Genomic DNA, 27195 nt, shown 5'->3' with positions numbered 1-27195 from the left:
GGAGCTGGGACGACGACCACGATACCAATGATACCTAGGGGGGCGGAAATCGAGCGGGCGGGCAGGTACCATACTGCAACTTTGGCGGAATATTGGATCATGGCCCTTTGCCAGAGCAGGGTGCGGAGAAGCAAATCTATACGAGATTTTGCAATGCTGAGGGGCGAGGAGGAAATTATACGGTAGCGGTAGCGGCTTGCGGCCAGAAACAAGGCCAAACTAGAAAAACTCAATAACTACAAAACATGTTGCGCATTCAGGTTTGATTCGGAAGCAATATCGTTGGTGTCTGCAGGTGGCTGCAGAGAAACAGAGTAGTACCTGGTACGACGTGGTCTCTTTGTCGGAAACTCTATGTCTGGTACCCAGGTACACGAATGGCGATTGACTTCCAAATTTCAACGGCATCCACGTGGACGGAGGTAGATGCAAACTTGGCAGCTTCATGTATTAAACAACTCATGATGTCCGTGGCCGCACTCGCCGCCCTATCGGCAAGCCTTATCCAATAGATCCAACCAGGTGGGAGATATGGTTTCTATCCTTACTCCCTGGGCTGAATCCCCATCAAACGTGGAGAAACCTGGAGAAAGAGAAAGATGGTGGTGTGTAAGCAAGTGAGATGGGCAAAAGCTGCCGAAGATCCGTTCATCTGTATGGCAGGTCGATGTAACATTCTTTGTATTATTCTTTGGGCCACATGTCTGATTGCGGGTCGGGGTTTCAGGTCCTGGAGTCCTGCACCATATTCGTATTACTTGTGGGAGTCGTGCTATTATAATACCTACAGCAGTGGTGGCAACTATAAACTGAACAGCCGCTTGAGACTACTCTTCCAGATGTTTTCATCCTATTATTAGTCGCCGCCCCCGTGTCCAGCTCCCCCCCAGCCTGTTGCTGTCTTCCAAACTGTCCAAATCTATACAATAAGAATCGCAGCGCCATCGCAGGGGCGGGGGGCGCCATGGCCGTCGAGCTAATGGGCGCGACGATTGGCGTGGTGGGCTTCCTGGGCCAGCTGTTTGACGGGTGCGTCAAGGCGTACGGGTACTTCTCGACGGCGCAGCACCTCGACGGCGACAGCCAGAAGCTGCTGTGCAAGGTGCGCATCGAGGAGATGCGGCTCGTCGTCTGGGGCCGCGAGTGGGGGGTCGCCGAGGGCAAGCTGGAGGCGCACCTCGACAGCAGCAGCGAGAGGGGGAACCCGCAGCTGCGCGCCCTGGCCACGCAGATCCTCGAGCAGCTGCACGGCACCGTCACCGACTTTCGCAAGCTCAAGGAGAGCTACGGGCTGACGGACGCCGTGGAAGCCGTGGGGGCTGAGCCTGGCGGGGGCAAGGGGGTCAAGGGGAAGCCCTCGGGAAAGGAGGCTCAGGGGCGCAAGACCACCAACGAGGCCAAGGTCGAGAGGAGCTGGAAGAGGGAGTTTGGGCTAAAAGCTAAGTGGGTGATTCAAGGTGAGCTGCACACTTCGCACCGTACCTTTGATGCTGCGGAACTAACGATGGTATACTGTTCAGATAAGGACAAGTTCACTGATCTCCTGGGAGATCTTAAAGGTAGTCAGCCCCCTACATCTCTACATGTCACTCGTACAAAGATCTATGCTGAAATCAACTCGCTAGACTTCAATGACGGCCTGGAGCGCCTGTTCCCGCCGTGGCAGCTCCCGTCCTTTCAGCGGGCGTGGACGCATCAGCTGCTCGAGTCGGCCCAGCGAGACGTCACTCAGCTCTCGCTGCTCGAGAATGCCTCGACGGGCGTCTATCCGCAACTGAACAACTCGGCCAATCTCAAGAAGCTGCGCATCAACCTCGATGCCCAGCCCCAGTCCGCATTCAAGCCCACACGCGCCCTCAAGGTGCCCCGCCCAGCCCTGTCCATCGTGGACGCCCATCCCGATAGTAGCGGGGCGAGAACACCAACCGGAGGCAGCAGCACCGACTTTCACCGTTGTCACGCCCACCACGAATCAGCGGGGGACGTCCTGGTAGAGTGGGTTGAGTACGACCGCGAGGCGCTGGACGAGCGAGTGGCGCACCTCCGGCGGATGGACGACCTCGCGCGGATGATGCACTCGGCCTCGGAGCGGCACCCGGACCTACACAGCATTGACTGCCTGGGGTACACGGACGACGCCGAGTGCAGCCGCTACGGGCTCGTCTACCGCGCCCCGGCGCCGTCCTTCTCGTCCCTGCACACCCTCATCGCCAACCCGGACCTCAAGACGCCCGACCTGGACCAACGCGTGCGCCTGGCGGCCAAGCTGGCCGTAGCGGCATGGTCGCTGCACTCGCTTGACTGGCTGCACAAGTCTCTCTGCGCGTCCAACGTGCTCTTCTTCCCGTCGGCGTTTGCATCGTCGGCACACGGGGCCACGGCGCATGGGGCGCTCGTGCCTGACATCTCACGGCCGTACCTCAGCGGGTTCGACGCGTCGCGGCCGGACCTTGACACGGCGCTGTCGGTGGTGCCGCGCAACCCGTCCATCGCGGGCCTGCACCGCCACCCGGGCTCCGTGAGAGGCCTGCCCTACACGAAGGCCTTTGACATCTACAGCCTGGGGCTCGTGCTCCTCGAGATTGGCCTGTGGAAGGTGCTCCAGACGTACCACAAGCCGCACTACTCGGCGGAGCGGTGGCGCGACAAGGTGGTCCTCCCCGTGCTGGTCCCGGGCCTGGGGAGCAAGGTCGGGAGGCGGTACAGGGAGGTGGTGGAGATGTGCCTGGGCGTCGAGGAGGGCCTGTCGAGTAGTGAGGCTGGGAAGCTCATGGAGAGCGTGGTGGGCAAGCTGGAGAGCATACGGCTGTAAAGGGGGCAAGGGAAGAGACGAGATATGAAAGCTACCTAGGTAGTAAGCAATGAGCCACGATAAAATGAGAGTAGATAGATGTACTTGGGACAGCCGGTCTATCCAAAATCACATGGTATTATTACTTTATCACTATAGGTAATGCGAAGGACTTGCTGCTAAGTAAAATACGTAGTAGTATTAGTACGAGTGAGCACGAGCAATACAGTAATAGTAGAATCTAGATACCTAAGTAGCTAAGTAAGTGGGATTATACAATGGTACTAGCAGTAAGTTCAACAGAGAGCCTGGAAGTAACGGTGACTGGTACGTACTATCCACAAGGATCACAAATGTTAGCGTATTACGGTACGTAACTTCGCCACTTAACTTTCTCATCACCACTGTAGAAAAACAAATGCTCTGATAGTATTAAGATCATATCTGTGGTATAAGAATGCCCTACCGCCCAATTAAATAGTATAAAGATATCTAAGGTTAATAGGTAAGAGGTTATAAATCAGTAATATATACGGAGTAGAAACCCAGCATTTGTGATCCTTGTGGATAGTATGTAGTAATATTACTATTATTAGGAGGTACGAATAGTGGGGGCCGCTCTCGCTCTCGACAACAGCTCACCTACCCGACACCAAACAAACAAGAGTTGGGGGCGCCCCTTCCCTCTCTAGAAACCCCTCCAGCTCTCACAAGGCCCCGGGGAACTGCACTCCTCGCATCTTTCTCATCTTACTCGTCTGCGATGGCCACTCTCTGAGTCATACTACAAGTAATGTCCCCAAAATCAAGACAGAATACGCTGTCCGATCCTTCCCCCGGGCAGTCAGACATCGATATGAGAAGACTTGGGCCGATCTAATTTTCTCCAGCCTGACTGAACTGGACTCGATGGTACGGAGAGTCCGCAGTCGCTCCAAGACTACGGCGCAATCAAGTCGACGAAAGAATGAAGGCAAACCGCCCCCGGGGAGTAAGCAACGCGGCCAGAAACACCCAGAGCACGCATTCTCGAAGCATGAGCCCCGGCAGGCGCCTTGCGGTACAGGCAACAGCTGCCCCAACTGCTCCAGGTACAACAACGGCGAGCTCTTCCACGTCGCCATCAGCTGAAGCATCGCGGCCTCTCAAACCGCGCAGCTGCGTCGTGTGCCGCAGTCGCAGGGTCCGTTGCGATAAGCTGTCGCCATGCTCCAACTGCCGCCGAGCCAACATTGAATGTGTCGTCCCATCCAACGATCGTCCCCCGAGATGGGCTCGTCGCCTGGACCATCTCACCAATGTCACCAGCGTCTCTCCTAATACCGCACCGCCACCTTCTAACCAAGCAACTGGTCAGGTCATGGAGAGGCTTCGAAACCTCGAGGGCCTCGTCAAGGAGCTGAGTGGCCAGCTAGAACAGGCAAGCTCGGCAGCTAGTACCGCTGCTGGTGGCTCATCCAGAGGCAACTCTCCCGCCCCGCGGCGAGACACAATTGCCACAAGTACCGCAGGCATGCATGAGCATATGGGAAAGCTGATGCTCCAAGATGCGAACCAAACACATTATATCAGCAGCGGCTTCTGGTCTCGGATCAGCGACGAGGTACCACATAACTCTCTCTTTGCCCGAAAGTACAAGGCTAACTCCCTCTTAGTTGGATGGTCTAAAGATGGATACTGGGCGCCTGGGAAGCGGAGACTCTGACACCTCTGACGATGAGGACTTCCCGCCGAGGGAGCCACCATCTAGACGAACGCCTTCAGAGCGAAATGCCTTCTTGTTCCGAAACAATCTCAGCACGCCTTCGCCTGACTTGCGCAAGCTCCGCCCACTGCCATCCCAGATTCCCTTTCTCTTGGATATATTCTCCGAGAATGTCAATTTATTCTTGCAAGTTGTGCACATGCCGACTATTACCACAATGGTCCATGATATGCGAGGAACAGACATGTCAAGTATCTCGCCGAGGAATGAGGCCTTGCTCTTCTCCATCTACTACTCGGCGGTTACCTCGATGGAGGAGGAGGATGTGAGCCCCCTACGAGCATCTCGACGGGCTTTTCTTTGGAGAAGGGGTTTAAGCTGATAAGTCTAGGTGATGATCAATTTCAGCTCCACGAAAGCAGAGCTGAATCTTAGATATCGACTCGGCATAGAGCACGCCCTATCTAAGGCTGACTTTATGAACGCTCCCGATATTGTGCTCGTTCAAGCCGTAACTATCTTCATCTTTCTCGCGCGTTGCCACGACACCCCGCGGTTTGTGTGGATGATGACAGGGCTAGCCATTAGGATGGCCCAAGCCATCGGCTTACACCGAGACGGTTCCCATCTCTCCCATCTTTCTCCTTTTGAGGTGGAGATGCGGCGAAGAGTCTGGTGGGCTCTCTGCATGCTAGATACCCGAGCATCGGAGGACCAAGGATCCGACTATACAATTACGATCAATACCTTTGATACAAAACTGCCCCTGAATATCAATGATGCCGACATCAACCCCAGGATGAAGGAGGCACCTCCCGAGCGCCAAGCCCTGACTGACATGTCGATAGCGCTTGTCACTCACGAGATGTGCAGTAAAGCCAGGCAGATGACTGGTCCCGAGGCTGCGAAAAGCGGTGCAAGTCCGGAAGAACAGAGTCGCGCAGTCGACGCCCTTTTTGAGCAACTTGAAAGACTCTATCTCCAGTACGTTACAGAGTCTGAGAATATTGCATGCTGGGTCGCGGTCACGGCCACTCGCCTTATCATGTGCAAGCAGACGCTGTTTGTGTACCTTCCCGTTCTCTTCTCCTCGTCAAACGAGGCTTTCTCGGAGGAAATCAGGAACAAGCTCCTGGTTGCTGCCATAGAACTTGCAGAATACAACCATGCTCTCCATTCCGAGTACAACGCCCGGCATTGGCGTTGGATGTTCCAGACTTACACACACTGGCATGCTATTGTCTATCTCCTAATCGAGTGCTCTCGTCGGCCATGGTCGCCCACTCTGGAGAGAGCCTGGGTCGCTCTCCATAGCAGCTGGCTGATTCCGAAACAATCCGGCAGCATGGATAGGAACTCACAGATCTGGATTCCGCTACGGAGGCTGATGGCCAAGGCCCGAAAGCATCGCACGGCAGAGCTTGAGCGATTGAGAGGAAATACTCCAGCGATCATACAACTGGAGATCGGTGACCGCAATATTCCTGTTCCGGCAAGTTTAGGGCCGTTTCTATACGGCAAGGGCCAGGATATGTTTCTCGAACATTGGCGAAACCTTGTCAACGTGCCATCAGATACAGGCATCAGACACCAGACTACCGGAACCCCGGGCTTGGGTACTCTCAACTCGTCGAGTGCGGGTGCCAATATTCCTACACCGCTGCAAAACGCTGGGTTTGGTCCGACAGTTGAACAGCCTCACCCGTGGCCCAACGCCAGTTTTGAGCCTGGAATGTCTTACGCGGCTGGAGACAGCCTTTTCAACACACCTGGTTTACCTGGAGATTCGGCTCCCATCACGGCCATGGATCCCCAAAACGTCCTGGCTGGGGAGACAACAGGTCTGACAGCGGGTGGGCTACCAACGGACCCTGCTCCTGGATGGCTGTGGGCTGATGCAGACCCGATGGTTGAACTTTCTGCCGGTGTGCAAATGGATGTCAATATGGACATGGATGGTGATATTGATTGGAACAACTGGGTGCAATCTGCCGCGGGTATGGAGATGAATGGATGGTCAGCCGAGAGCCAGGGAGTTTGGCCTGAGCAAATGTCGCATGGGACGTTCTAAAAGCTTCACGGCTGTCTCGGAGGCAAGAAGGAAATCCCTTTTCAATTAAAGAGGTTAATCATTGATAATATCCCAGATATCAATATTTCCATCCCCCAAGCAGTGCCAACACTCCTAGTACGTGACAACCAAGCACTTATTCAAGTATTTCGCCTCCCTCTTGAGCACCAGGTTCTCAGCAACCCACCTACCCGTGTCTTCCCTGGAGATTGTGTACCCAATGACATTCGACCTGCGCTCCGTCTCAGGGTCCTCGATGCCCACCCGGATCGTCTTGTCTGACTCCCCATCCACAAGGACGCTCGGGCGCACAACGGCGAAGGTCTCCCCGCTCCCCACCAGTTTGGCCTCCATGGCCTGCTTATCCGCGCGCGGCACCTTCAGCACAACCTGATACAGCGGATACAGCGCCAGGGGGTAATCGCGTCCGAGGCGCGAGTTGCCCAGTCCGCTGCAGGCGATGATGAAGGGCCTTCCTGTCGCGCCGTTGCGGCGCAGCTGTGCTAGCGCCTCGATGAGGGTGGCCATTCCCCTTTCGCAGACGGTGGGGTCGTCGAGGGTCATCTGGCCCAACTTGGTGACGACGACCTTGCCGCCGATGGTGAAGACGACGGCGTCGACGAGGGTGGTGCCGTCCTGCTTGACGAGGCAGCGCGAGATGGTGGCGAGGTCGTGCGCGTTGCCCTGGACGACCTTAAGGTTGGGGTTGGCCGCGGAGGGCAGCAGGTCGGTGAGCTTGGAGGGCGTCCGGCAGAGGGCGATGCACTGGTGGCCGGCGGCGAGGCTGCGCTTGAGGGCGGCGAGGCCAACGCCGGTGCTGGCCCCAATGAAGGCGACGGTTTTGGTAGTGTAGCTCATTGTGTATGAAGAAGTGGTAGAAGTATTGAAGTGATGTAATAGCAGTGATATCACGATGGGTGATTCAGATTGTGGCTATAGCGGAAGAGGAGGAGCTTAAGATGGGTGTGCTGATGTCGTTCCATTTTGTCTACGAAGCCAGACGGTAGTGATGCTTTTATACAAATGTTTCTAGCTGTTTGGTCAGCCGCTGGGAGCATGGGTTGACTGACGTTGGCGATGATAAGCGAAACTCGAGCGAGAACTGTCCGTCCTCAGAACCTTCTGCTACGGAGGAATTATTAATGGAAGTAGGTACTATCAAAGCCGTGAGAGTGAGAAGGGGTCGCGAGTGGGTCCCAAGAGCACAAGGTAGGGGCCACTCGCGTGTCCTGCTCGCTCTTTTCTCGCGCCCGATAGGGGGCGCTGATTGGTCCTCGCTGGCCTCAGTTGTCGTGGTCCAGGTCACCCCACTTTTTTTCAAGCTTATAGAGCCGATTCTAGCTTACAAGGGGGCCGGGGGGCGGGGGGCGGACCACATCAAGTCTGTCTCGTTAAGAAAGCTTTGGAAGGTTCGTGGTTACAAGGGGGAGGCCGGACCACATTACTCCGTACCTCGCTCTCTTTTACGGATAAGGACCACAGTCCAGCTGACAAAGGGCAAAGTCCAGGTTAGCGAAAGAGCACAACTCCAGGTTAGCAGAAGAGCGCATTCCAGGTTAGCAGAAGAGCACATTCCAAGTTACAGAAGTCATAATAATATCTGTCAAGTTCAATCAACTTGATCCATATCCAGTCTCTCTCCAAAGTTGCTCTTGGCTCTCATGGTACGGATGGTGTTTGCTGTCTAGGGCTGTTCTTGCCTATATCTTGCTAGGCCTGCAAAGAACCCCATAAACATTTCGTTCTTAATAAACCCATTGTCCAATACCAATCCGTCATTACTCTTGCGACCATTTACTACTTCTCAACTGTAGGATGAAACTTGAGTGCCAATGTTATCTCTTACATTAAGACCAATGCATCTGCGTCAACGATTGCTTCAATCATAAGAGGGAGAGCCATTAGCAGTAAGTAGTGCAATTAAAACCAGTGCTTGGAAATCATGGCTCAGATATATATACCAGCCCTCCAACACCTGTCAAACAATCAAAGCCAGGCGCAAAATCAAAAGTCAAAAACTAATACGCAGTAACCAATGCCCGTGCCTAAGCCAACAAACAAGGTCAGAAAAAGGCACAATCAATACAATACACCATACCATGTGTCAAGTCCCTCATCCCACTTGGCCACCTCATGGCCCCAGCAACTGATACCAGTGCTCGTCCCCCTTTCTCTTCTCCCCTTAGCCAGAATCGCTCATCGGAACAAGGACTTGGTCATCGGTGTAGATCGGCTTTGCAAACGCCCTTTCTCCCCTCTTGCTATTTGTGAACTTTCAAACCCGCCAGGAACGCCGCCTCATGCATGCATATTTTGTTGAGGACATGGAATCGATCGTCGTAAGTCCGTGTGAGTCGTCATCGTTAACGCCGAAGGTGGATAAGCTAGTCACCATCGCAACCGCCGAGACTTTCAGACTACAAGCCGCCTGGGTGACTCGGCAACGCGACGGGCCCCGCCAACCTATGCGTGGGAAACCTTGCGCGCCGTAGAGGCCGCTGTCGCCGACGTGGCTGTGCTTATGCTTCCCACCCGTCCGCTGGTCTTTCTGACGCCAGCCTCCTTGGTCCGGAGCGGCGATTCCGCCTGGCGCCTGCTCCCCCTGGTCTTGGTCATGACACTGGGCGTGCTAGCAACACGATCAACCGTCTTGGACCGACCGGAACCGATATTCTCGGCGTCCTGCGATGCATCGTTGTCGATCAAGTAGACCGAGGTGGTCTGGCTGACGGACCGCACCTTCTCACTGCGACTAGGCGACTGCACGTCCTTGCGCCTCTTCCGGAGGTTGAACGCCTCATCTGTCTCCCCCTCCTGAGACTGGCGGTGCATGGTGATGACTTCCGTCTCACGCTCAATGTGGACCTCCTCCTCAACTGTCGCATGGACCGAAGCGGACCGCTGGTAGGGGTGGTGACGGTCCATGCGTGATCCCTTCCGAGGCTGTCCTGGTGTAGGGGCAGGGAGGTAGTCCTCCTGGACTCCGACATTGTTGCGCTCCTTATCGACCTCGCTCAGCGGCGTCCTATTCGAAGGGCTACGGTTCGGCGGTGTCGACACCTGGGCATTGCGCATCGACTTGTGGATGTTCCGAACGGGTGTAGTAGGGTTGTTGTTAGCAGCAGCCATCTCCTTCCGGAGCTTGCGCTCAATCCTCTCTTCCACCCACCATTCCCGGAAGGTACCCTGGTTCAGGTGAAGCCAGTGCTGCTGGGGCCCGACAACCATGCCTGGCCTCATGAAGCGCATGAAAGAGATGACCTCGTTGGCGGTGAAGCCATGTCGGTAGATGAGGTAAGCCCCGATCAGGCATCCCGTGCGCCCGAGGCCAGCCTTGCAGTGGACGGCGATTCCCTTCTTCTTGACTGTGATGGTCTCGTGGGCCAGGCGGATGAACTTTCGCACCGTCGGCAGCGTGGGGCACGTCCCGTCGTCAAAGATCATGTCGATGTGCTGGATACCCAGGGCCTCAAAGTACGAGGGTGAGTAGAGGTGTGAGTTGAGGCGGACAACCAAGCCAATCTCGCGCTCCGAGAAGTGTGTGAGGACGTTCTTGAAGGGCTGGGGCAGCGTCGGGTGGGCTTCGACGGCCTCTAGCGTCCTCGGCAGCAGGGGATACAGCTCAGAACCCTCCGTGATCTTGGCCACGGGCGTGTGCTGGGGCGAGGCAAAGGCCAGGAAGTGAGGGGTGATCCAGTTGAAGTCACCGTGCTCCACACGCTCGTACCTTTCGTACATGTCGAGGTCAAAGTTATCGAGATCGCAGCACTTCTCCTCCTTGGCCTTCCACACTCCGTACACGACATCCTGGACGGTGATGCCATAGTCGGCCTGGCTGTAGCCCGCGTCACGGAAGGGCATCAGCGGGGGGTCGACCTGGGCGATGGGGGCCAGTGCCAGATGGGGCGGCCAGTTCTGGATCAAGACCATGTAGCAGGCTAGCATACACGCGGCATTGGCTCGGCCTATCGATTGCTGTTAGCACTACATGCCACAGGACGGGCTTTTGAGGGAAACCTACTCCGTGGGTCTGCGTGGCTCCAAAACACAATGGGGCGATCCTTGTTCTCCTTAGCGCCAAGGATATCGTGGAACTGGATGGCAAATCGGTAGAGGTGACCGATGTGCAGCGGCCCGAAGTCGTGGTGGAAGGCATTGTACAGGAGGGTGTCGTCGACCGTGAAGTAGCAGGGGCTCCTGCGAGCAGACGCGGCCTGCTGCTGGGCAGCGCGCTTGCGGGGAGAGGTTGGCGCCTGGGGGTACGGGAACGGAGTGTCTGCGGTGGGTTGGTGGGTGTAGGCGGCGAGATACAGCCGGTCTGCGAGAAAGGAGGTCAGCATTGAGGTCGCTTGTTTAACCGGTAAGGGGCAGAATAAGAATGTGCAGCTATGGGAGCTTGACGAGAGCAAGGTGAGATGAAGGAGGAGGCGAGTGGAGATGAATGGGATGGAAGGAAACGTACCCGGGATGTACTCGATCACCTGGCCCAGGTTCTGGGAGCTTCTAGAGGAAGGAGCCATTGTTGTCGATAGTCGCAGCTCCCTCGTCTTTGTCGGTCAGACTGCACTTGCTGAACAAAGCTGAGCCTTGTTGTGCCTGATGTCAGCAATGGAAGCTCGCGTGGGCACGGTCGATAATAACAAGACGTCAATAGCTGCTCATGAAGGGGCTTGTCAACTCAGGTGGCAAAGCTCATTAGGGTCAAAAGACATGAATAATGACGATGCCACGAGTGTTGAAACAGCTTCAATGATGAAAATATGTGAGGTAAGAGGCAGCGTGCGGGAGTGTGGAAGAGGAAGAAGGGAAAGAGGGTGATGCGGGATCCAAACCTTCGGCTCCGCAAAGAGTGGGTGCACGGCGATGTTTTGTATGACAGGCAACGGCCGTGGGATTTTTGGCCCGTTGACTGCTGTTGTTTTGTTGGCTCCCCGGAAACCTCAGAGACAGGCCCTGGCCTTATTTGCAATAACAGTGGCCGCTGACCGGGGTGACTGGTTCCCACGGCAACCGCATGAAATACCACCCTCAATAACCGCCACACAACGCCCGCTCCTTCCCCACGATGTGGCTGAGGCTTGTCGTGCCGTCTTATCACCATCAGCCACATCCTTCTTATCAACCCCACCACACCCGGACCTGTCTGTCTTGGTCCCAAACATCACATCCATTCCGGCTGCCGTGGCCATTTGCGTCGCGACCAAAGCAACCCTCCCCAATTCGTCTCAGGTCAAGACCACAGCCGCCACAATGACTGGCACCGCAGACCCCGAGTTCCCCTGCTCGATGCAAGTCTCATCCCCCATCCCCCATCCCCAGCCAACTAGCTGCTGCCCCTCCCTCCAAAACGCCCCCGCCGAACCAAGCTGACCGTGGGCGACCTGGCAACTCCAGATCCATCGACGTGCCCCTCCCGACCGAGCGCCTAGCAAGCACGGCCCTCCAGGCCATCGGCGTCGACAAGGAGCTGTCACCCCTCGTCCGCCGCCACCTCACCGTCGTGCCCGCCAGCCAGAACGATGCCGAGGACCACGCGCGCCTGCTGAGGGCCGAGTACCGCGCCACGACGAACCGCATGCTGCGCGTTGCCGTCAACTCGTTCATGGAGAGCCTGAAGCTAGTAATTGAGGTCATGGAGCAGCTCGATGTCGACGTACTAGAACAGCAGCAGGCAGAGAATACCAAACAGCCAGTGTGAAGCTCGTCCAAGGTTCCAAGTATTATATCCTTCGTTGTGAGGCAGGCACAGCTCGGCCCATCGCCCAAGACCAGCCCTCAGAAACTGCCGACAAAATGAAAACTCCAAGGACACTGGACGTGAGATCAATGCAGTGCTAGTGTTACTCCAACGGACTGCTCTGGGTATCCAGTCTATTAGAGACTGGGCTGGTACTATACCTATGTAATGGATGTCCTGGCAACTCCAAACCCTGAATTATAACACTACCAAGGCCACCCGGCCACCCGACCACCCATCCATTTATCTGTTCCGTGCGTAACATTAGATGTACAACACCTTCATCCGCCAATACAAACATCATGCTACCGTTAGCTCATGCAGCCCAGTCATACAATCAAGTCGCGCCTTCGAAACCCCAACGCTGTACTCATTTCGCCAGGTGTGCCCTTAAAGTCGGGAGCACCCTACTATGCAGGCGCCTTTGCCTTTTCGAGCTCCTCTTTCAACGCTTGGAGCTCCTCCCTGAGCTCATAGTTCTCTTTCTTGACACCCTTATTCTCTTGCTGAAGGCGTCGCATGTGGACGATGGCTTTCTCGACAACAGTCGCTTTGCTGGCCAGCACAGAACTAGCCTTGCTAGAGGCCAAGTTGGGGTCCTTTGTATCCTTCTTATCGTTGTCCTCGGTGTCCCCGGAGCCAGATGTCTGAGAATCCGGAAGAAGGGTAGCCATTAGCTGTATGGCGGAGTTGATCCTATTACGCCGTCCTTGCTCAGCAATCTTATGGGACGTCCGCTTCGATGTTAGATTACTCGACAGCTCGCTTGGATACGTGACTCCGGGAACCCTATTTCCCTCGAGAATGTTTTGGTAATTTGACTTGGACGCGAGGAGCAAAGAGGCGTCAGATTCATCCAACTCCCCTGAGCCAGGGAGCAGGGGCTTGATGTGCGGGGATATCCTAGGGAGCAGAGCGGGTGACGCGTGGACCGAACCCGCCCGGTTTCTAGAGGTGCGTGGAGCGATTTTTGGTGTCTTCCGCGCACTGGGGCCCGTTGATCCCGGGTGTATCTGAGGGCTCTGCGTAGCAGCAGACGGAGTTCCGAAGGCCTTGATCGACGGCGAGGACAGAGGCTTATATGATCTTAAATTCGCTGGACCGGGTTCTATCCGTGGTGAGTCTCTAGACAGGACCTGCGTCCTAATGGGAGCAAAATGTCTGTTAGAAACTGACTCGGGGAGCTCAAGAGACTCGATATTGTCAGTAGCGGTCTGCTCGTGCTGGTTCGTCGCCGGGTGCTTCGCCTTGGAAGCCGGCAGTCTCATCAGCGAGGCAGGCGTCGCAGGGTGCGGTAGCTGGTCGGTGCCGGATGGACCCGCGGTCGGAGTCGGATTCAAGGCTGGCGTCGTGACTGTAGTAGGAATCGATGGGTGACCATTGCTATTCTGACTCTGGATATATGGCGACTTGCTCGCTGACCTCCAAGTCGGAATAGGAGGTGGCGGCATGTCTGACAGGTTCTCAGGCGAGACTGATGCATTATCCTCCGAGGTATCCGTCGACGCGGCAGGCAGCGGGAGTAGATTCGAGTCGGCAGCTTGGGTGCTATTTCTCTCATCGAACTCGCTAAGCACCTGTGATACGATTGCAGGACTAGGTCCAGGCTTTTTGCGTTGAGGTTTCGATATCGGTGAGCTCGTCATACCCGTCTTGGTTCTTGACTTGGCCACACTGGTCTTCCTCGACCTCCTGGCTAGTTCAATAGCATTCGCAACCGGAGCTGGTTCAGTCTCCAGATCCATCTCTATTGCCGAGTTGCCAGGGTGGGAAATCTGACCATAGCCCGATCCTGAGTCGTTCTGCGCATGAAGGGCTGGTGAGGTGAGAGGACTGAAATAAGCACTGGGGACCGTAAATCCACTTTCCATGGTAAAGTGAGGGTCCAGGGGCGTCACAGCAGGGGAGACAAGAGGTGTAAAGGCCATCTAGTTAGAAACCGATTGTTAGTCTGTCATTCGTGTTTCCTACCACCTAATCCCGCGAATGCCGGGTTCTCTAGAAGAAGACTTACATCCTGCTGCTCATTCATCCGCTGTTGCTGGTGATAGTTTCTATCAAATACATCATGCTGGCTGTAGAAGTGGCCACTGCCGGGAGGCATCTCAAGGCTCTGGGGTGTCGGAGGCACAGAGTGGCTGTGGGTGAAGTAGGCAGTACGCTGCTCTTGAAGGTGGCGCTGCTGATGGTGGTGCTTTTGCTGCTGGAGATACTCGATCTGGGCGTCCAAGTCCAAGATGGGATCGGTATCCGGGGCCGAAGTTGTCGCAATCTGGTTCGACCCAGAGGGCCCCACCGAGGACATGACGGCGTTCTGGTTGTGCATCATGAGGGATGGGTTGTTCGGATTGCCCATGATGGCATCGGAGTGGTCGTCTTGGCGGTCCATCATGTTCTGGCCTCTCTGGAAGGCGTGGAAGTCAAACTGCATTTCTTGGCTCATGCCAGCGATGGCGAGAAAGTTGCTGAATTCATCGTCGGTGCCCATATGGTGGTCCTGGTCGCCCCAGCCCCCGGAACTCATGATGGCGGTGGGCAGGTGGGAACCTGCAGATGCCACGGGTTTGTCGTTGCCACGGCAAGTGGTATCTGCAAGCCGGGCGGCCGCGTTCGTACCGGATATATGACGAAGGGAAGGCTCAAGTCGAGGTGTTTGGGTCGTGCGTACGAGGATTGGCAAGAATATTGGATGCTTGTTGTGTGCGGCCCAGTTGGCAATCGGGGTGGCAGGCGGCCTTTATAAACCAGGAAACCAGAACTATCTTTGGCGAGGGCGCGCATAAAGTATGCGCCACCGGTCGAAGCCCTCGAAGTTTGTTGGTGGGCTGAGGGTTGTCGACTTGTTTGTTGGCCTGCGTTGCGCGGCGATTTGGCCAAGGAAGGTAGGTCCCCCTCGGTCGGGGTCTGGTGTAATGGAGAAGGAGGAACCCGCGCAATTGCGACAGGCGGCGTCACAGCGACGCGGGGCAGAAGGAAAGTGAATGCCAGTGGGAGGGGAAGGAGGGAAGGAGAAAAGGCAGCGCCCAGATCCTGGGTTGTCGTCGTGACGGTCGTCGGGGACGAGAAGGGGAGGGGGTGATGCGGAGAGGCCTGGATTGAAGAGACTGAAGAAACTGAAGAGACTACCTAAGCGAATGATCCGCTCATCCATGACGCCGGACCCGAACCGGAACAAACTATTAGTGCTGGCGGGCGGTGGTGGACTGGGCGGTCCTGGAGATGGTGGTGTGGGGGTCACCAGTAACCCAGAGATTCAGCTAGAGGCTGGAGGCTGGAGGCTGGAGACTGTCCACTGGGGGACTGGAGGCTGCCCGCTGGAGGCTCTCGGTGGCGGCTTACAACGCTCGGAGATAGGTACGGAGTACATACCTAGGTGTAGTATACTATACCAAGTATGTACGTACCTACTGACTTGAGTATTCATACCTTAGGTACGACCGTAGTTGGTAATATTACCTGCTAGCTTCTGAACTGACCACCTGCACAAACTTACGAACTCACGAATCCCCCGAGTCCGCACCACCCATACAAGGTGGACCGCACCTGCATCTGACGAGTCGCACTTGCATCCTCCAACCCGCCGACTTTAACCCCCACTAACTTTAAGCCAATTCTACCCCCATTATCCGTATCCGTACTTTGTATTACATACTAGTAGTACTACATAAGTGGTAACACTGAGCAAGCAATAGTTTAGAGTGCTAGGTAGCCTCTGCTTACTAGCACTGGACCTACCTACCTTAGCCCTGCTTCATTCGGAACAGCTCACAAGTCACAACCCGTTCCTATACTACTACTAGGTGCTATTCGTATTAGTCCCCTCATTGAAAAGCATGTGACGCCGTTCATCTCCGTTCCGGCCCCGTCCAGCACCAGTCCGGAGCTACAATACGGCAACGATCCGCGAGAACTGTTTGCCAAAATTCTTGCTTGCCAACTCCATTGCCCCTCTGCGTGGAGAATCGCTCAAAGGTTCGAAACTGAGCCAAATGCTTGAGTATACCTTATTAGTCTCGCGTGGTGGGGCAACTCGTGAAGAACCCGAAGCAGAATACTAGGGCCACTGCTGCTGGCGATGGGCGGTATACTCGTACATGCAAAGAACCCTTGTTAAACTTTACGGATCAAGCCTTGTTTACAACAGTATTCCCTCATTGCTGTAGGTCTGGAGAGGCTGACATGGCGTTTTGGTTTTCCATAATAGCAGAGTAATCACATTGATCGCACTAATCATTGATGCATCCAGGGTCGGGTCGTTGCGGACCCAAAGTAGTGACTGATGACTCCCGGCCCAGGCGCCATTTTTCAAGTTTTTGCCCAATCATCCAGAAGCCACCAAAACTTAATGGCCTCATATCTCTCATTCCAACATCATCACCTTGAAACTTGCCCGGCAATCCATTGCTCACCGTAAACCATTGCTCGCCGTATTCGACATGGCTGCACCAAACGAAGCCGCCCAGGCCAAGGCCGAGGAGCTGTAGCAGGAGATTGAGGCTCATTGAGCAGCTTCAACAGGCCCAAGCTTCCTCGACCAGCAGCTTCGATGTCTTACAGCACCAGTCTGACATCCCGATACTGCAGCAAGGAGCTCACATTTCTGTTCAGCCAGAGGCCCAGGCACTCTACCTGGCGTAAGCTCTGGCTGGCGCTCGCCGAGGCCGAGTCAGAGCTGGGCGTCACGAGCATCATCCCGGAAGCCCTGAAGCAGATGCGCGAGGCCCTCATAGTCACTGACAGGGACTTTGAGGCTGCCAAGGTCGAAGAGAAGATCAGGCGCCATGAGTCGGCTATTCTTCCCGTATAGTTTCTGTTCATAGATGGGGCTTTCTCCGTATATATAGAGCAGGCCGAACGACCTCATCGAGCGCATCCGCAACACCGAGTACTTCAAGCCCATCTAGAGAGAGCTCGACGACATGATGAACCCTGAGCTGTATATCGGCCGTAGTGTCCAGATTGTCGACAAGTATTGCGGCCCTAACGGACCTGCGGAGAAGGCCCTCGCGCCATACCAGGAGTATATTTCCGGCAGTGCTACTACCGAGTTGAGTGTTTAGATTACCTGGTAGTAATAAGCGACATTACTATGAATGGGGCTTCACTAATGCAAGATGAGAGGATGGTGGGATGGGAATAATGCGTTGGGAGAGAAAAGTGTGATGGGTAAACCGTTACAAGGTCCGTTGCCGCCAAGGCGTTCAAAGGGGAGCGAGCGAAACTGACTCTGTTGCTGGGAGCGCTGCCCATCACGCACAGCTCAGAGTATACAACAACGTATTGCAACACAGCCGTGGCTGCTGTTTGTTATTTATCCCCCCTTAGCTGATCCACAGGATAGCTGCATATACTAACCGCCAACCAACCGTGTTACTCCCAAGCGCCGTCAAGGCAGGCTATTTCCACTCCCGCGCCGCCCACCCACCAGCTCTGCCTCTCTGTGCCACCGCGCTATCCAAACCAGATCTCGGCAAAATTACGTGCAGCAGAGATGGTGGTATCATATCAACAGAACAAAATGCAGGAGCAAAAAGAGAGAAGAAGAAAAGTGAGAGAAAGATGAGAGACCAAACCCGGGTCCCTGGCTCTAAAAAAACAGATGTACACAGAGAGATGCGCGCAAATATGTATCGAAGTATGTCCAGGCAGAGAGACGACGTCGAGTCATGCTGTATGCCTGGGTCTTTGCCCTGGCTTGTTTGTTCCGAGCCGATGTTCGGCGAGATGGTGTAGTGTTTAAAAAGGGAGATGGAGAGAGAGAGAGAGAGAGAGAGAGAGAAAGAGAAGAAACGATTGAGAGGATTGCTGTAATGTGTGTATTGGAAGAACCTCCCGGCGGATGACGTTGTTGTCCTTGTCAATCGGAATCATGGCTGTGGTCCTAGTAGTGGTGGTGGGAGCTGGAGCACCCCAAAGGCTCAAATACGCGACTGGTCGTTCCGCTGCTCACCGAGATTGAGCCAACTCATGTCCGACGACTTTGACGCCATGGCCAGCTGAGGCTGTGAGCTCACTCCAGTCGGCGGTGCGCGATTCCCACCAGCGCTAGAGCTCAGCGTTCCAAAGTTGAAGCCAGAGTTGTAGACGCTGCTGGGCGCGCGGTCGTGACCCCAAGGCCTGTCCTTCCGGTTGTCTGTGGGGTCCCAGGCTTCATTGACACTCTCGGGAATGCCGCTCGAGTAACCTGACGAGCCCCTCGAAGATGGGCGTTCGATCTTTCCAGCCATGCCCTCCCCGAAGGGAACTTTGCCAACATGGCCCGTCACGATCGGACTGCCCGAGTTGACCCTGTTCACAGCTGTGTGGGCGTCAAAGTTGAGGGGTGGTACAGTTGCCGAGTCCTGCGTCACTCTGGGGTTCCGATTTGAGGCTTGGGAATAGCGAGAGCTTCTATCTGAAAGAACTGTGTTTCGCTTCGCGCCGCCAAACCCGAGGAGTTGCAGCGCACTACCTCCTGACCAATAACGGTTCCAGCCAGAGCTTCTCCTAGTACCGTCCTGGGGATCGGGAGCAGTGGTGCCATTGCGAGGCCGGGGCTCGGCCACGGAGGGCTGGAAGGTCACACCTCTGTCGTCCTGACCCTGCAAGACCGGGTTGGTCGTTGCTTGGGGAATCGGTTTGCTGATTGTGCTCTTGAATTGCCTGTGATGAGAAATGATGGATGCGCGGCTGTCGTTACTGCCCTTCCTTGCGATCGCCGGCTTCTGCTGATTTACGCGTCCCATCAGGATGGCCATGGATGAATAGGAATCCGCAGAGCCCTGCGGGCGGTGGCCACGGAAGGCACCGGGAGCGCTGGGAATAGGACCCGGGGGAAGATTAGCGAATGCCCGGGGGTCCTTCTCATCGTCGATTATACCGCCATCGTGGGCAGCCCTGGCCGCAGCGGCGGCTCGGGCACGCTTCGTCTTGCGGCGCCTAAGGCAGAATAGTGCCAGGGCGAGAACCAGCAGGAAGGCGAAAATCGAGCCTAGTGTGATGCCCAGAATAGTATTGGAGCCGAGACCGCCACCGTCGTCGTCAGCTTCCTCAGCGCTGTCTGTTGCTACGGCGGCCGTTGTCGTTTCAACGGTAGTTGTTTCGGCGACGGTTGACGAAATGACTGTTGAAGTTGCAGATGCTGTTGATGTGAAGGTGGATGACACAGACTCCACGGTGGACGTGGATGACACGGACGAAGCCGACGACGTAGAAGAACTGACGATGCTCTGAACCGTGCTTACATCATCGGTCAGGACGTCGGTAGCATTAAGCCAGCTGTTCTCGTAGGCATCGAACATTGCAAGGGGCTCCTTGTCGTTACCGCCAGCGAAGACAACCATGCCATCATCGCCCTGGGCTATGGCGAAATTCTCTCGAATGGATGTCGGTGCTAGCTCCGAGTCGTATGCCGGCCACTCATCCTTGGCCTGTCGCGTTTCAAAGCTTCGCTCCGTAATAGCGGGAGAGCTGCGGACGGGGGCGCCGCTGGCATCTTGTATGACATAACGCTTGACCGTGTTGGGATTCACGGACATGTCGAATAGGTAGAGATTCTGCGACCCATCCTTACCCTTTATTAGTGCGGCCTGGATTTTTGTCGTGTCCTTGGAAATCGGTTCAGCGAGACTTGAATCAAAATCTCTCCATCCGGCAGTCGGGTTGAATAGATATACCCTGGTGTTGGCAGCGTCGCCACCCACCATGACAGCATCCGCATCAGACCAGCTCAGCAGGATCGGACGGATAGAATTTGGTGCTGCTGCCGATGGGACGCTGTGCACCTCGTATGGCTCGTAAGCATCGATGGAGAACGTCTCCGAGGTGGGAGCCGCCGCTCCACTATTGGTGCCAGCAAACACCAAGATTTGATCGTTGGCCTTGATGTAAGCTGTGCTGTGGAATTGACGGTCCTTGGTGACCAGGCCCGGAGCCATCGGCGAGGACCATTTACCTGAGGAGTATGAGTACTTTTGCAGGCCAGTCGTTCCTCCAGCTCCTCCCACTACCCAGAACCCAGCAGCATCGGCGTTAGCCGGCGACGAGCCGAGACAGGTAGCACCTGTTACGGACTCGCCCATAGAAAGTTTCTCCCATTCCGCGCCTTCTACCAGTTTGAGTGACTGGAACGCCTCTGGGGTGTAAACGTAAAGAGTGTTGTCGTGTATGGCGGCACACGAGTTGTCTAATGACGACTTAGGCTTTGGTTGAGGCATGGTGATCGCCGTTCCCTCGGAAGCGAGGGAAGTTTGCCTAAAAGAGTCGATGCGCGGCGAATGTTATCGTGGCTCACAGTCTCATAGCGAAGATACTGTGTATGATGCAAAAGGCAGTTCGTGATCCCTAGATAGACGCTGGGGATGCCAAAGAGAACAACAAAAAATAACGGCAGTACAAATTTTCGGCGAGTTGTCGGGGGTTGTCGAGTGGAAGCGAATAAATGAATGAGGGTAGTAGTGTTGTTATTGACAGTGTTGCTGAGAAGAGATCGGACGGGTGGTATATCGAAGTGAATGAATGTCGATGGCGTGGCCAATCGTCTGGTTAAAAAGCCAAAGAATGAAAGACAGAGATTGGTCGAGATGAGCTCAGAAAGGATACCGCTGGCGGTGAGGGGACACGTCGAGGTCCAAGGCTTCTGTGAAAGAGAGGAAGAAATGAGTGAGCTCGATGGCCAGGTGGTGAGTCGTTGAGGGCTTGGGTCGAAGGTCCGGTATGGGGGACGGCGAAGAACTCGGTCAGAGAAGAGTGGTGATGCCCCTGGCAGCAGAAACAGGTGCGTTGTTATCGAGGGCGAACAGGCGAATACCAACAAGGCAGAATCAAGAAAACCAGCCGCGATCTCGTCGCTTTCTCGTGCCAGACGGGCGCTGCGAGCTCCTGGGAGACCTGGAATGGGCGAAAGAAGGATGGAAGAAGGACGTCGACCTCGGAGGCGGAGGCAGAGGCAGAGGACGAGTGAGAGTGGGCTCACTCTGGTTGGTACTCGTAGAGGCCCAGCGCAGAGCCAAAAGGAGCTGGAGCCCACAAGGAGGCCGGGTGTGGGCGACGGTCCCCTGTCGAGGCTTCCAAACAGTCAGACACAGGAGGCACAGAAGATCCAGGAGGCAATGGAACCGTTGCTCCAGAGCTCCCAGGGCTCCTGGGGGGGCTCCCAGGGCTCCCACCTCCCTCTACCAGCAACTCAGCGAGTCCAAGTCAGGCAGCCTGGCTGTGCCTGCCTGTGATCCTTTCCCTGCAGTTGCTGTTTGTGAACTGTCTGGGGACCCCTGCCCACCATGGCCAATCAGACGCGTCTTCTGTGTCGAATCATGTCGTGCGCGTTGCTATTCGCTGCATTTCGGCTGAGTGGGCGATTCTCGTTCTTGGCGACGACGGGGTACCTGCATCAGGGGTCGACGGTGCCACAGGAATGGCGGTACCTCTGGGTCTCTCTGACGCGCTGCTGCGGTGCTACCTGCAACCTCAGGACCCGGTGGTTGGGGCAGGAGGGATGGATGTTCCTGACTCCATGACTCCATCGTCCGTCCCTCATTGACCAGAATCCCGATGCCTCGTATCATGCCTCGTGATGGAACCTTTTAGCCTCTGGAGTCCCTCCACCGAGCACTAGATTCGAGCAATGTTCTCGTGATGAAGCCGCTAACAGCAATATTAGTACAACCTGAAGCAAGACACTGACGTGATAATGAGCTGGTCCCGACTCCGGGGCTCCCGTCATGGTCTATGGAAATTGCGGATTCATGCCTCTGGCGTCATCCCAAGACGAGCCTTGATACTACTATGTACCAGGAATCTAAGATCAAAGTCATCGAAATGAGACTCCCGCTGTCTTGGGTCCTGGGGTCATTGTCTTGCAGCTCTTGCTTTGTTATTCGCGGCAGGCCGCTTTGGCCATGGCCATCGTCATCTCGATCGACCAAAAGTCGACAAGCGAGTCAGCATCGAGCTGTTGACCACCACTGTGCCTGAGCTCCTGTTACTGATAGAGGGATTTTGGAATCGTCGACTCCTCTGAGAGCTCTCGTCCCATTTGCGATGCCACATCCTCGTACAGATTACAGGGCGCCCCGGCGCTTGAGGTCGGTCGGGCCAATCAGGCGCAACCTTCCCTGTTGAACCTGAAACGGCTTGTGCATCCAGCCCCTGATGAAAATGGCTCTCTCCCCCTCCAGCTTGCGAGGTCTGCCTTCTTGCATCCGACTCCCCGCCTGCCTATTTGGTCTTTTTTTTTTTTTTCAGAATGCGCGCCAGCACGGATACTAACATGTAATACCTAATTAATCTCTCCGAGTCTGGCCAGCACCGAACAGCAGAGTCTTCGGTTTGCCTTCGATTGATCGGAAGGTCCCAAAGGGCGTTCCGAACTCTGATGTCGGGGGGCCTGAACAAGTCCAGAGGGGCATCTCTCGGCTGAGGTCACCGATCACCACGACTCCTTCTCAACAGATCCCCCTAGAATATAAATATCTTCTGTACTACATATGTAGTAGTACGGTTACACGCACCTGGCCTGGAGTGACCAGCCAGATGGTGCGTCTGGTGTCGCCCTGCAATTATTTGATGATCATGGACATAGCCCTGCTTCCATGTTGCTGGCGACCCCTGTTGATTTCCAACTTCACCAACAAAGCTGGCTTTATGTACTATGTAAGTACGAGTATACATAGAACGTTATGTTGCCGACCACAACATCGAGCAACACCAGTACGAAGTCAATAATATTACAGCATCGCATGCCATCTCTCGCTACGGTTCGCACTAACACCACACATAAGGTATACATCACATAAGGGAGTCACGTCCAGTGGTTGACAATCTACATTCGTCCCCGAAACCTACATAGTACAGTTGAAATCAATCGTTTTATTATCCCATCATGCGCACACAAGTGCGGATCCATAAACAATCTCGTTCCTCCTACCTACCAGGCCATGACCCTGTGTCCCTGTCCCACATGAAGCATGCAGACAAGGCTCTTCCCGAGCCATGCCTGCAACTGTGGCCTGGACACCCGACCAGTGACCACTTCATAATACTACTATGTATGTACTCCGTACTACCAACGTCCAGTCGTCCACCGTTGAGTCCAACCAGGCCGCATGGTTCCGGTGTGACGGGCCTCCTGTGAGCATGTGGCTTCCTGGTGGCGGTTTCCAACGGGCATGGCCAAGAGCCACCGATGAGTCTGGAAGCCGCATGGTCAAGGGTGCAGAAACGCGGGCAGATGAAGGGCCGTGGCATCAACCCCCATAAATCGCCTACAGCTTCATATCCATTCTTCAAAATCGCTTCTTGGGCGCCAGTCTATCTGCACAAGGCCTCTGCCAGGTGTATCCTGCCGACATCGCTGCCTATCCCTTCGCTTCATATAGTATGTATGCCGAAACTCCCACTGAAAAAAAAAGCATTGTACAAGATAACATGAATCCCATGTTCATCATCACCTGTGGCTTCACATGATAGCTCTTCCTTCGTCAATTCCACTCGGCCACCTATAATCCACGCCAGAAGTTTGTGTGTCGTTCCGTTCCTCGGGTCCTCCTTCCTGCACATAGATTTTATGATGTTGAAGGCTATTGCGGCCCAATGGCGAACGCCTCAGGGGGCAGCTCAGCCTACAGAAAGATTAGCCAATGTGTTCAGAGTAGAGTTTTGCCGTTTCTAGTTTTTACCTTCTTCTCATTGAATATGACCAATGCCTTGCCGAAATCCCAGTCCACCTGGGTCAAACACATCTCAGAATACTGCGGCGTCATTCCCGTCTGTTTCGAGAGCTCCAGAATCATCGCCTGGCGTTGGTTGTCTACGGCGGGTGCTGGAGCTTCCTGAGTGGCAAAGACGTTGGGAAGGGCACTGTACGCGCGGAGAGACAACATGTCGCTCACGACGCGTATCGGGTTCTTGCCGGGCTGCCCGGGCCCCAGAATAAAGGTTCGAGAGAAGCTGCGCAGACCCGATACTGTCGTCTTAGGATCGTATTCCTCGAACTCTCCATGGACCGAGATAATCAACCCATCCACCCCGATCTGGCTCTGGCCGTTGGGGTCAACGAGGCCTGGGAGAGGATGGCAGTCCATAATGTACTTGCTCACATTCTCCTTGATCGAGGGATGCCTCGTCAACGGAAGACCCTTCCACAGCGAGGCAATGACGTTGGCACCCTTGAACAGGCGCTGGACTCGCGCATTTTGAGTGCTGATTCTTAGCAAATTGCGAGACGCCTTGATGTAACTGGTCCAGGGTAGCGGGGGCGGCGCATCCGGATCTCTGACCGACTGCGAGTCGACTGCTAGCGAGAACTGGCTACACTCGTCGTAAAGGCGTGCTGCTAGGCCTGGTCGATCATTATCGTAGGCGGAGAAGAACTCCAGGAGGAAGCTCTCTCCGATGCCGTTGACATCGCGGAAATCGGGGCCTCGCTGAGGTATCGGCTTCGGCAGCAATGCTGCTGCTTTCTCTGCGATTTGTTGTGCCGTTCTGAGCAAGTTCCCATTGATGCTCTGGAGCTTCGGGAACCATTCCAGCAGAGTAGCCTGGTAGTTTGGGTCGGTTGTCTCAATCGGGTTTCCGGTCATGTACAGAGTCTCCAACTCTCGGAACTTGCCCTTCCAACGCTCCATCGCTTGCAGGCTAGTGACCTGGTTGCCGCTCATATCGAGATTCTTGAGCTGGGGAAATGTGGTGGCTACCGACTCAACTTGAATCACATCGTCGATGCTGTTGCTTGCCAGGCTGATGCTCTCGATTGCATCCTGCTTCTCCTTGGCAGTTTTGAACAAACTGTCGCAAATCGCCATGAGACCTTTGAAGGTTTTCAGAGCCCTTTCCCGGTTGTCGAACATGCCGAGGCTGATGAGATCAGGATCGTTGGCGAGTGCGTCCAGTTTCAACAATTTGTTGGCACCAATGTAGCGTTGGCTCAAGATCGTCTGTAGTTTGGCCCGAAGCTCCTGGGTTTCCTTAGACTCAGTGGCTCTTCCTTGGTGCCCCATACCATCCTCGGATTCAATAACTTCCAGCTTGCTACCGGCGAACAGAAAGGTGTTGAGTTTTATGATCTCATCAGCATCGTCCCTACTTGCACCTACAAAAACATAATCCCCAACTCGGTGTGACTATTACATGTTAGCTAGAACCAATGCAACACTTGATCCTCGGCGATTGAGAATAGCGCTTCAGGCAGGCTAGCAGGCACTCATCCTGGTGAGAAAAATAGACACTGCCTTGTCGGGTATGCTTCGCTCCAACGTCCGTTTGATCCTAGGAGCGCTGCGCCGATAGCGCCGGTCATCCGCCGAATACTCAACGCTTCTCAACATACCTTCTTGATTTTTACTTGTCGTTTGTGTCGTCCTGTGAGAAATGACGATGCCTTCCTTTCGAGGAAAGCGAGGAGGTCAGAAAGTCCACCGTCCGGGTTGCTCGCAGCCTTGCTCTCTTTCAATCCGTGGATTCGCAGGAACGATAGGGGTGTGGCATTTTGAACTCGCGACCTTGCGGCTTTAGCAGCACTAGGGTTCGTGACGCGCGACGCCAGGGACGCGGAATCCCCGTTGGTCAGCTGTTTCAGTACAGTCTGAGCAGTCCTGGAGGCGCCGCGGGGATTCGACGTTTTGGGACCAGATCGGCCTCTCTTGTTGGAGTCATTGGGTGGTGCATTTTGGCGGCGTGTGGCGGCGCTTCCCATGTCGAGATCCCCGTCATTGTCGACGCGTGTTTGGCCTCGCCGCTTCTGAATGCCTCCTCTTGAACTAGCTTTGGAGTTCACAGCGGTGCTCCTCGTCTCGCGGCCGGCCGATGCCGTCTGGCCTCGTGGACCTCTAGGCGCCATTGTCGACGAGGTTGTTTGTGGTGGATGGTTTGGCGCTCAGACGTTGTGTATCGACCGGCAGAGTAGAAGCCCCCGGATCCGTATTGGGATTCTAGGTTGGAAGGTGGCAGGAGGAGAACGAGGCGAGCGGTTTTTTTTTTTCTTTTTAGGTGGGTAGAGATCACTTCGCTAGGTGTCGCTTCCAGTTTCGAGGGGCTGTGGCGAGGTTTTGCTCGATGCTCGGACAAAGTCCTTCTGCAAGGAAGCAGGTCGCAAGGGGACAAAGGGCGTTGTGGCACTAGGTATCTAGATATAGACGGAGCGACCGCCTACCCTTTGTGGTGGCCACGTAGATACGAGCAGGCGGTTGTAGGTTGTAGGTTTCAAGTGTGACGAGGGTTGGGGAGACAGAGAGAGAGGTGCAAAAGTTGCGATAGTGATGGAGGTTTGTTTGTTGGCGGATGGAGTGGAGTGACGTCCAACTCTATATTTTAGAGCAAGTTTAGCAAGTACTGCAGAGTGAGTGGGGCAGTCAGCAATGCAGTGCTTAGAGTCGAGGCAGGTTAGTGTGAGTCATGCCTAAATCTGCCTAGCGCATCACTGCAAACCCGGCAAATATTTCCAACGTGGGAGCCTGGGAGGTCAACAGCGTGGATACTCGTATCCGTACCTTACAGGGAAACAGCATTTTCCCCTCAGGAGCCCGAGATGGTAATATCATGAAGAGACTGTGAAAAATGAGGTAGGCTGGTATTGATTTGTAAGCCTTTGTCCCCCAAGGTTCAAGCTGCAATTACTACTATAGTATCTTCAACTACGGTTCACCTGGAAGGCACCACAGCTGTTTAGACCAAATGAGGTATGGCGCTGAAATGCATATGCACACGTGACCTGGCAAGCGTTTCGCGTTCCGGAAGGCAGACGCGTGGGGCAAGTCGGACGTGGGCAGTCGCGGCCAAGACAAACCGTGATTTGAGCAAAGACAGACGGCCTCTCCCCAGGGATCGTCACTCATTGCCAAGCTCATGCTCATGTCATTTCATCAAATACAAGGCATACCGTTACTTGAGGCACAGGACCGGGAGAAAATGTGAAGACG

General features: G+C 55.0%; 9 protein-coding genes across 9 annotated transcripts; 4 read left to right on the top strand and 5 right to left on the bottom strand.

The window, feature by feature from the left end:
• Positions 1–979: 979 nt before the first annotated feature.
• On the top strand, positions 980–2812 carry ACO1O0_001052 (HeLo domain-containing protein; the record flags this gene model as incomplete). Its single annotated transcript, XM_083190545.1, has 2 exons — positions 980–1457; positions 1521–2812. The coding sequence occupies 2 exons, from the start codon at positions 980–982 to the stop codon at positions 2810–2812; spliced, it is 1770 nt and encodes a 589-aa protein (XP_083054404.1).
• Positions 2813–4713: 1901 nt separating this feature from the next.
• Positions 4714–6567, top strand: ACO1O0_001051 (transcription factor domain-containing protein; the record flags this gene model as incomplete). The annotated part of the gene is made up of 2 exons (XM_083190544.1): positions 4714–4821; positions 4888–6567. The coding sequence occupies 2 exons, from the start codon at positions 4714–4716 to the stop codon at positions 6565–6567; spliced, it is 1788 nt and encodes a 595-aa protein (XP_083054403.1).
• Positions 6568–6681: 114 nt separating this feature from the next.
• Positions 6682–7425, bottom strand: ACO1O0_001050 (NAD(P)-dependent oxidoreductase; the record flags this gene model as incomplete). The annotated part of the gene is made up of 1 exon (XM_083190543.1): positions 6682–7425. The coding sequence occupies one exon, from the start codon at positions 7423–7425 to the stop codon at positions 6682–6684; it is 744 nt and encodes a 247-aa protein (XP_083054402.1).
• Positions 7426–9030: 1605 nt separating this feature from the next.
• Positions 9031–11087, bottom strand: CDC14 (phosphoprotein phosphatase CDC14; the record flags this gene model as incomplete). Its single annotated transcript, XM_083190542.1, has 3 exons — positions 9031–10532; positions 10589–10885; positions 11030–11087. 3 exons carry the CDS (start codon positions 11085–11087, stop codon positions 9031–9033), a joined length of 1857 nt encoding a protein of 618 aa, XP_083054401.1.
• A 730-nt stretch (positions 11088–11817) lies between these two features.
• On the top strand, positions 11818–12265 carry ACO1O0_001048 (chromatin DNA-binding EKC/KEOPS complex subunit PCC1; the record flags this gene model as incomplete). Its single annotated transcript, XM_083190541.1, has 2 exons — positions 11818–11840; positions 11962–12265. 2 exons carry the CDS (start codon positions 11818–11820, stop codon positions 12263–12265), a joined length of 327 nt encoding a protein of 108 aa, XP_083054400.1.
• A 449-nt stretch (positions 12266–12714) lies between these two features.
• On the bottom strand, positions 12715–14828 carry ACO1O0_001047 (uncharacterized protein; the record flags this gene model as incomplete). The annotated part of the gene is made up of 2 exons (XM_083190540.1): positions 12715–14232; positions 14319–14828. The coding sequence occupies 2 exons, from the start codon at positions 14826–14828 to the stop codon at positions 12715–12717; spliced, it is 2028 nt and encodes a 675-aa protein (XP_083054399.1).
• Positions 14829–16850: 2022 nt separating this feature from the next.
• ACO1O0_001046 (uncharacterized protein) lies at positions 16851–17208 on the top strand (the record flags this gene model as incomplete). The annotated part of the gene is made up of 2 exons (XM_083190539.1): positions 16851–17105; positions 17149–17208. 2 exons carry the CDS (start codon positions 16851–16853, stop codon positions 17206–17208), a joined length of 315 nt encoding a protein of 104 aa, XP_083054398.1.
• Positions 17209–18222: 1014 nt separating this feature from the next.
• On the bottom strand, positions 18223–20499 carry ACO1O0_001045 (uncharacterized protein; the record flags this gene model as incomplete). Its single annotated transcript, XM_083190538.1, has 1 exon — positions 18223–20499. One exon carries the CDS (start codon positions 20497–20499, stop codon positions 18223–18225), a length of 2277 nt encoding a protein of 758 aa, XP_083054397.1.
• A 3360-nt stretch (positions 20500–23859) lies between these two features.
• MEX67 (uncharacterized protein) lies at positions 23860–26117 on the bottom strand (the record flags this gene model as incomplete). The annotated part of the gene is made up of 3 exons (XM_083190537.1): positions 23860–23901; positions 23959–25401; positions 25608–26117. 3 exons carry the CDS (start codon positions 26115–26117, stop codon positions 23860–23862), a joined length of 1995 nt encoding a protein of 664 aa, XP_083054396.1.
• Positions 26118–27195: the final 1078 nt, after the last annotated feature.

This window comes from Amphichorda felina, assembly GCF_050947745.1.
Source record: "Amphichorda felina strain 45539 chromosome Unknown scaffold_1, whole genome shotgun sequence".
NCBI lineage: Eukaryota > Fungi > Ascomycota > Sordariomycetes > Hypocreales > Bionectriaceae > Amphichorda > Amphichorda felina.
This window is presented reverse-complemented; position numbering and strand designations above follow the sequence as displayed.